Here is a 9,307-nt window from a genome sequence, read left to right on the forward strand (position 1 = left end):
CCCTTGAACACACAGTAGTCAAACACCTGCCAAAAGCATGCTGTGGGACAGTAGTATCATCTCTACAACCATATTTTGCCATGACGACACACACACACACACACACACACAGAGACTCACAAGGTGAAAAGCAAAAAAGCAAAGGTGAACTGTCAAGAGACTGGAATTGATTTTGCGTCCTTGATCCGTCATTGCATTATTAAACCATTGTTGTTTTTTGGAGACACAGTCTCAGAAGCTGTGTACGAGATATAAACAAAATGAGTCTCGGGACATTTCAACAGGAAAACACTGCAGAATGCAAAACCTGTGACCTTCTGTCGCTCGTTATCAGATGCAACAGCAGAGGCTGGCGTTGCTTCCACCTTGTGCGTCTGTGTGTGTGTATCGTCGAGGGAAAAAAGTGTGGTTCTGGAAACATTCACGGGGAAATACCACAGAGGTGGTTTTGATGACTTTGGGAGGTACTTATGTCCCAGGACAGATCTTGTTCACAGCTAAAGTCACTAAACTAATCTTCTTTCATAATCCGTCCAGACATTTTCTTGGTATTAGTCGGAAAAACTAAACTTTTAAACCTTTGCTTTTAACTTTCTGTGACTAAAAGCACTCGGGTAGATGAGCGGTGACAACCAACTGCCAAGTTTCCTTCATTCTTTATTTCCTCCCCTCGCAGGTTTTCAAGGGAGAAGAGGGTGTGTTCCAGATCTCTGGTCTCCAGGGCAACACAGACTATCGCTTCCGCGTGGGCGCCTGCCGCCGCTGCCAGGATGCCTGCCAGGAGCTGTGCGGACCCCTGAGCCCCTCCTCTCTGTTCACGCTGCGTCGCCAGGAGACGGCGGCGTCCGGGGACCTGTGCGCCGTGGAGACGGGCAAGGGGGCGGGCCTGATCTCGAGCGACGAGCGCTTCGCGGCGCTGATCGTGTGCGTGTTCGCGGGCTTCTCCATCCTCATCGCCTGCTTGCTGCAGTACTTCTTCATGAAGTGAGGGAATTTTACTATAGGATAGAAAGAGAAAGCTAAATCACAGAGAAACTTTAAAAAAAAAAAAAAGGTCTATGAAACAACCGAATGAAATCAAAACAGACACTTGAGATGTACTTCTAAGGCTATGTATGTTTTTTTTAGGGTTTTTTTAGTCAAAGTATTGATCCAGGCTTTCCTCGCCTTGTTCCTGTCGTCTTCTGCCTTCACTCGGTTCTGTCTCATTTCTCTCTACGTCTCTGTCTTCGTGTCATCGTCCGTCTCATTTGTTGAGGATTTCTGTCGAGGGAAGCCTCGTCTTCGCCGCGCCTCGGCTGGAAACGAAAAAAACTGATAATCAAGCCTTAAAATAGCTGTGAGCAAAGCAGTTGCATGTTTTTTTGTTTTTTTTTTCTGTATCTTTTTAAAACATATTCGATTAGAGAACGTGTATATTTCTTGACGGTCATTGCCTTACAATAGTTTTGTTTCGTTTTTTTATAATTGTTTAATTTGCTGCAGTCGTTATTCATTCAGCCATATTCCAATGTAGGCCTTCAAAGCTTTAGCCGTTCATACCTTATTATTCCGTTTGTTACTACTCTACAAGCTGACGGTCGATTTGTGCGATCTGCTCTCACATATAGACTGACAGACGCAATGCACGCACGTGTGCAGATATGCGTACACACACGTGTACAATTAAACTCATGCAATGACAATGAGAAACACAGTTCCTCCTAAGAAGGCAATCGCTTAAAGGTGACATATTATGCAACATCAGCCTGCCGGCCCACAAACGTATGGAAGAAGATCACCCTGTCGTTTTTTTGTGCACTGGCTAAACCCTACAGCCTGGCTCTGAACAACTGGTTCAGATTTCTCTCCCCCTGCGACGTCACAGAGGGGCCCTTTTGGGGGTAACCCCGCCTGCAATCTGAGAATCTCCACTTCTCCGGTGAAGTGGCGTGACATTTTCCTACACATTTTGTAAATGGGTTGACCAATCACAACAGACAGCTGGCCAGCTGGCCAATCAGAGCAGACTGGGTGGGCTTTATCGGGAGGAGGAGGGGGCTAAAAGAAATCCAGGCATTTTTCAGACGGAGGGTGAAAAGAGGAGCTGCAGAATTGGGCAGTACGAGGACACTGATGCCTTTCCTGAACTTTGGAGCACGTAAACCTTTTCAACTGGTCACCCAGATTAAAAGTATGAACCTGAATATGAGCATAACATGTCACCTTTAATCTGCTCGGCTGTCAACATTCAATCACTCACTCATTCAGCTACCAAAGTGATGCAATCCATGTGTGGTGTAAGATGCTGCTATCCTGTGATTTTTATTATATCTAAGAAAAGAATGGAAAACCAGTAATCTAATATATATACACACAATATATATATTATAACAAATATCTATGATGCTATAGAAGTGATGTAATATAAGTGATGGCGATGTAAGGTCTGAAGTACAGTGTGAAAGCGGGGGAGTTTGCTCTCGGTGCTCGCGGCAGCAGCTCTGACGTCAGTTCAGAAGCTCGTGCGACTGTTTGAAGAAGCCGTTAAACACTGGTCTCGGATCAGAATATGTAGGTATTCAAATGTTGGGCGTAAACTGGCTTTTAGCGTTTAGGGAAGCCGGGCGTGGCTCGTGGTTGGCTGCCACTCAGCGGGTGGGGGGGGGGGGGGCTGAGCTGGTGAATGGCCCTCACTGATTCGTCAGTCCTTCCATAGCCTACCATCTCAAACACCATATTTCTCCAGCCTATTTTATCTGTAGCTTCACTTTTCTTTTCTTTTTTTGTAGCGACGTGCCCGTAGCACCACAGACCCAGAGGTGCTCACAACCTGCCAGCTTGCCGCCTTTCTCAGAGCTCTGTGTGTGTGTGTGTGTGTGTGTGTGTGTGCGCGCGTTTGTGTGTTAACCAGGAAAGCCATTAGGAGTTACCTTTACCCCCTTTTGAAATCTCTCCAGCTGCGAGCCGGAGCAGCGCCGGTGCCCGTCGTTTCTCCCCCCCGCTCGTCTGTGAATCGATTCATTTAAAGACTCTGCCCCTCTTTTTCTCGTTTCCTGCCCGTAATTAATTGTAATTACCTTTTGTGCTCTGGCTGCTCCTCTCCAGCTTTCACCCCCCCCCCCCCTGCATCTTTCTGTCCGTGCACTACCCCTCTCTCTCTCTCCCCCCTTTCCTCTTTCTCTGTCTCTCTATTAAAAGGTGCTTAATTGACATGTAATCAGAGCAGTAGCGAGTCTGTGGTCTCTCCTCGGATGGACATGTTCTCTGGGGACTAATGTTCACTTACCAAACAAGCCTTCAAACCAGAACACAACTCAACAAAACAGGGCATTCTGACACGCGTAACTCCCCCCTGACCTCCGCCAGCGACCCCCCTCATGACTCCCGAACCATTTTTTTTAATTTTTTACCCCAACCCGAAAAACAAAGCCAAGGTACAGCCCCGATACACACCCCGATGATCCAAAGAAGTCACCCTGACCTGCGTGATTAATGCGTGACGTGTCCACTTTCGTCGGGTGGGGTGTGGGGTGGGAGGGATTGGGTGGGGAAAGGGGAGGGGTGGGGGGGGGGGTAAATGATCAGCTCTGATTGGCAGCCTGTAACGTACCTCAGGGAAAAGGCCTTACAGAGGGGGAGATCTCATCCTGTCGTCCCTCGTTGCTATCGTCGTCGTCGTCGTCGTCACCGTATTCGCCTCTCTTCCTCCGTTTCCTCTCCCGTCTTCCTGCGGGTCTGCTCTTTCATTTGGATTTTTTTGTTTTTGTTTGTTTAATGCTGTATCTTGTCCTCTGTCTTTGCTGTGCCTTGCTCCTGTATGTCAGTAAGCAAAGTGGTTTACTAGCTCAAAAAATACCTTTGCCAAAGTTGATGGGAAAGTTAAGGTAGAGTTCTTTTCTAGGTTTTATTTATACTATATATTTGCATACAGTACTTTACATGCCAATTACAGTGCAATCTTCATTTATTTATTGTTTAAAGATTAAGAGACAAGTGTAGTTATATACTAATTTTTTTTCTTGTAGCATGTTTTTTTTTTTTCTTTTTCAATTTTTTTTTTTTAATGGATGTACGTTAGATTGTATGATTAAGGCCAGCATTCCTTATCTCAGTAACCCTTTAAGTATTTCTCTTACAGCTGTTGGGAACCTGTAGCTTATCAGTCCATGCATTGCAGATATCATTGCTGTTTCAAACATGTAACCAAATGTATTTTGTTTTTTTGTTTTTGTTTCTTCATCTCCTGCTTTGGCCGTAACCGGCCATGCAGTTCTGTGTAATGCTTAGACAGACATGTAGCAAAGCCAGGCCTTAGGATCAGATCAAGTCATTGGTAATGGGATAAACGTCGCTGCCTTTGGCTTTTTTTAATTTCCTGATTGGTGTTATAATGAAGCTTCTAATGTCTTTCTACAGTTTTATTGCCAAAGCGCAGGCTTCTCGTGTCCACTAGATGTTGCATTTTGCAGTTGTCTAAAGGGTTTCTGTGATGTTCTTCTGCAACGACACAGCATTACGATTATTATTTTTATTGTTACTATTATTCTCTCAAAAGGAAAAAAAAAAAAAAAGGTTAACGTGATCTGTGAGTATGCTTCTTTTCATATTATCTTCCATTGTTTTGTTTTGTTTTGTAAAGCAAAATGTGCCATTTTTAAAAAAAAATGTGTAGCCCCTTTGGAGGAGAGATTTTAACACGACCTGATTTCACGCCGAAAGGTTGAAAAAGAAAACTTTAAAAAAAAAAAAAGAAGGCAAAAACAATCATACGATGATTTCAGGCAAATGACGACAATAATAATATTGACGATTCCTTGTTCAGACTAGTGCTGGTATAGCAGTAGTGAGTATTTTGTATCCAGTATTTTGCTAAGAGATGATATACAGAGATATCTATAGAGCTATAGAATGAGATGGTAAATACCGTATGACTAACAGAGTTGAAGCACTTTTTTTTTTATGCCGAGCATCAGTCCTGATGAGGTTAATGTGAGCGAGAGGAGCCGCGCAGCCCCTCCGCTCTGATCCAAACACTACTGCCAACGCCCGTCTGTTACATTCATTTCGGCATTGTTCTGTCATCGGCGTCACTGTGACACTGGCATTACATGGAGCGCGGTTTCTGTTGCTCCTCCAGCGGCACCCTGCCTCCCGCAGGAACGCGGAAACCTTCCGCCAAACACAGGAAGCAACAGTTCCCAGGGAAGCGCGGTGCCTTTTTGTTTCTCTCAGACGTGCTCACGGTGTGTGTGTGTATATGTGTGTGTGTGTGTCTCTCTGTCTCTCTCTATACCCGGCCCGTTGCATTGTAGTCGACAGGTGACGCGCGAGGTGTCCTGTCGTCAAACCCGTGATGTAATGTTGCCCAGCCCCCCCGACCCCCCTTTTCAAGCCTTAATGCCCCAGTGGGAGAGCACAGGTTTGCCCTTTGTGTTTGGCCAAAACTCAGGCCAGTTATGTTAAGTGTTTTTATCATCTGAGGTTGACACAGTGTTAGCTGACGGACTGTGTGTTTGTGGGCAAGGTACTCCCTTTATGTGCTTTGTTTTTGTTTTATATAAAATACTGGTAATTTGATAGACCCCAGCCCCCTGCCCCCTCGCCCCTCCCTCCCAAACCATCTTGCAGGTCCTGCACATTTGGCGGGTATATCAAGAATGAGAGACAATTTAATATTTTTTTTTGGCCCAGCAACCCCACATCTGTGCCTTCTGATCAGTTTGTTTTAATTTTTTTTTTTTCTCCCTTTTTTTTAAAAATGTTTTGTACGTTTTACAATAAGTAGAGATTTTGACTGAGAGATTTGGCGATTTGACAAACACACAGAGATCCGCAGGTATTTAACTATTTTTTAAGCGAGACAAAAAAAAGAAAAGAAAAACATATTTTTACCTCACGATTTAAAAAGCAAACATTCCAATGTTGTCATGGTCTACGAATTGAATAAAAAAAGAAATTCATGCATTTCTTCTTGTATTGTAAATGTTAGACAATTTCATATGCATTATATAAAAGAAACTGCCATATCAATTTTAATGTATAGATTTTTGCAAATACTACCCTATGTATGTAAGACGTAACTGTATCGGTAGCGTATATATAATATATTTATGCCCAATAAATGTTTTAATTTTTTTCTGATTTTGATTGGAAGTGTACGTTTTATTGTGTGTTTCATTGCATACTGTACAAATGCACTGTTCTATATGTATCATGGTTTTATGGATCACTTTCCTGCACATATGATGCTGTGTCAAACAACAAACTGGAAAGATAAATGGTGGGCAAACTAGCAGGGGGACATCAGGGATGGAAGAAAGATTTTGAGCATCATTTACTCAGTGGTTGTTTGTGCTATATCGCTCAAACTCTAAGACACAGTAGTAGGCCTGTCACGGTAATTACTTTATCGTATGATACATGAATATGAACTCAATCCTTTTTATTGACCTCAACAACAGCCATTGCGTCTACATGCATGTGTGGTGTCATAAGAATGATTGTCAACAACAGTCCAGCAAGGCTCGCTGCTTCTGTCCTCATCTGTTCTCGTCGTATGATTAATAAATCACTGGTTTTGGTCTATAAAATGACAGAAAATATGCATTTATTAGTTTTATATGTTGGATAACATTTCTCTCAGGAGCAACACAAATTGTGCCTGACTCGCAACCACCAACCTCAGATGAATTTAGTATCAAAATAATTTGACTTAAAAGGACGATAATATTGTTTATTGCAATAATTTCCGGGACAATATATCGTGCAACAACAAGTAGTTATCGTGACAGGCCTACACAGTAGTAGAAACTCGACTGGAAATCTACTACACCATCACAGATGTGGGTTATTGTCAAATACTTATACAAATACGAAATCTGATGTTACAACCTTTCCCCCGCTGCTGGGGATGAGTTGCAGCACTGGGTGGGGATCGATGTAACAATGAGAGCTAATATGCTAAAATAAGATCCACAATATCAAACTTATAAAAGAACTTTATTAAATCTTAAAGAGTAAAGAGTTTTGAACAATTTTAAGTAAACAAATGTTTTTAAAAAAACATCTGAAACTTTGAATTCAGCTCCTACAACTGCTGCGCGTCTGCTCTGTGAGTGTCTGGGTGTGCGTCCACAGGTGGACCATTCCTTCGAGGTCAGGTGGTCGCGTACTGATGAGGTATCGGCGACGGAGAAGATGAAATGGGTTGACACGTGTGTGGCGCTGGCGGCGGCGCCCGCGAGGAGGAGCCACTCCTCTCAGTGTCCTGTGTGTCGTAGATCATGTTCATGATGTTTCTTTTTAGTCTGGTGAGGTACGACGGGTCTTCTATTTGCCGCAACTCCGCCGCCACTTGGTTTCCGAACGCCGTGAAGGCGTCGGGAGTCGGGTCCGCGTCGATCCTCGCCGCCATCTGCTTCAGGAAGGCGAGCTTCATCAGCTCTATGTCCTTTTCCGACTTGCCCTTGCGCTTCACGCCCCTGGCGCGCGGCTCCCCCGGCAACGCCCTGCCGGCTGTCGACGTGGGCGAAGGACTGGATGAGGCTCCTTCGTAGGTCCATTCGGGGGGGAAGACGGTGGACGGTGTGCAAGGTCCGGACGGGGTGTCGTAGAGATCGTCCTTGTCCTCCGCGTCCTCCTGCTCGCCGAATGTCACGTCAAGCTGAAAGAGAGGCGGAACAGAAGTGTGTTCAGTATACTTCATCCAAAATCACGGCATGGTTTGTTTAGTCGTAGACTGTTTCAACTCACAGTGTTCTCACACGGACGGTGAACAATGTACTTCTTCAGGAAGTCCATGGCCCCGAGGAGCCACCTCTGCCTGGGGGTCAAGGGTTTGCTCTCGGCGCCACTCGGTTTGGGTTTGATCAACCTGGAGTACTGAGTTCGAAGGGACACTGCCCTGGTCTTCACCTCCTCAACTGAAGACCAAGAACAAGAAAGAGCGCAAATGCAGTGTCAATCGATGACGTGCATTCCAGAATATCATTCGTACATACTCATGGCCGGAACCTGCTGGGTGGAGCTTGCAGTGATGGTTTAATGCGGCGTGAGTGGAACACAACACGCCATGTACATTAACAAAAAACCCGCATTAACATAATTGAAATACAGGCTTCACTAATTAATCGACAGTGGCAACTTTATTCATCAAGTGCTTGTGCCTCCACGTGAAGGCTCCTCCGCGGGACGCCAGCGCCTATAGAGTGGTGGGGTGGTGGTGGGGCGTGACGTCACAACGCAATGCATTGTAGGGGATTAGGACGCGGAAGTGCTGCGGAGAACGGAGTCGCGGTGCAGCGACCGGTGTGTAGTGGATAGTGGTTGTATGATTCACGGGTGAACGTGGGGGGGGGGGGGGGGGGGGGGGGGGGCGCGCATGTGGAGCAGCTAGAATCGGCGCGTCTCGCTCACCCGGCTGCCGAAGAGCGTCGGCCACTTCCCGCCACCTCCTCTCCTTCTCCACGCGGTCGTGGTACATGTCGTGCGAGATGTCGAAGAGGCACTCGTGCTCCTGCCAGAGTTCGATCAAGCTCTGCTCCAGCTCCTGTGTCCACACAGCCCGGGCGGCTTTCCTCGTAGCCATGTTGTTGTTGTTGCCGCTTCTTCTTCTTCTTCTTCCTCCTCCTCCTCCTCTTCTTCTTCTTCTTCTTCGAACGTTATCGTGTAGCTGTGCTCCACTTCCTCCCCGCGGTTTCCCCTCGGCGCCGCGTCGTCTCGCGCTGTCATTGGCTGTAGGAGCGCGTCGACGCCGGTGACGTCGTGGTCGACGCAATCGCTTGCCGGTCACAGCACAGTTCACAATACAGGATTTGGCCTCGCCGACGTATCTGGACAGATGTCACTCTGATTGTGTCGTTACGAGCCCCGACTTAAAGGGATAGTTCACTGATGGCAAATCGAACTTTTTATCCATGTTGGCATGAAGTTGGCATGAATGCGAAGCTTCACATTAACCTCGAACAAAACTGCCACTCAGGGTTAAATATTGCAAACAGCTGCATCTACAACTGAATTAACACAATACTCTTGGTGAACATTTGACGCACTTACTTGAATATCAGTTTAATATCAGTAAAAGCCACACTGTTCAAAAAGGGAACGGGGAGTGTACTACATCGATGACATCCAAGTGGCAACCCGCCATGACATCACCCATTGGTTTGTGAAAAGTCGCCAGTTTATTATCACGCCAAGCGCCCCCTTGGGGCCGTTTTTTAAGTCCCAGTCCGTCTCTGACTGTATCCACGCCCCAATGAACCCGGTGCTTTATGGTCTATTTTACTCTAAACGGGACCACAATTTTACAAACGAACAGCAGGCG

The 9,307-nt window shown here is 45.8% G+C and overlaps 2 protein-coding genes across 5 annotated transcripts in view; one reads left to right on the plus strand and one right to left on the minus strand.

Annotated features, from left to right (window-relative positions):
* fndc3ba (fibronectin type III domain containing 3Ba) overlaps positions 1-6,123 on the plus strand; it is a 90,664-nt gene extending 84,541 nt beyond the window's left edge. For all 4 annotated transcript variants that reach the window (XM_035609985.2, XM_035609986.2, XM_035609984.2 and 1 more), the window contains exon 27: positions 677-6,123. In XM_035609985.2, the coding sequence (XP_035465878.1) occupies positions 677-988 (312 nt within the window). In that variant the 3' untranslated portion in view covers positions 989-6,123. The remainder of the gene's footprint in view (positions 1-676) is intronic.
* An 839-nt stretch (positions 6,124-6,962) lies between these two features.
* On the minus strand, positions 6,963-8,655 carry LOC118285966. Its single transcript, XM_035609988.2, has 3 exons — positions 8,398-8,655; positions 7,735-7,904; positions 6,963-7,645 (listed from the first exon to the last, which is right to left on the minus strand). The coding sequence occupies exons 1-3, from the start codon at positions 8,567-8,569 to the stop codon at positions 7,139-7,141; spliced, it is 849 nt and encodes a 282-aa protein (XP_035465881.1). The 5' UTR covers positions 8,570-8,655; the 3' UTR covers positions 6,963-7,138.
* Between the last annotated feature and the right edge of the window lie 652 nt (positions 8,656-9,307).

The sequence above is a fragment of the Scophthalmus maximus genome, chromosome 15, assembly GCF_022379125.1.
Source record: "Scophthalmus maximus strain ysfricsl-2021 chromosome 15, ASM2237912v1, whole genome shotgun sequence".
Lineage (NCBI taxonomy): Eukaryota > Metazoa > Chordata > Actinopteri > Pleuronectiformes > Scophthalmidae > Scophthalmus > Scophthalmus maximus.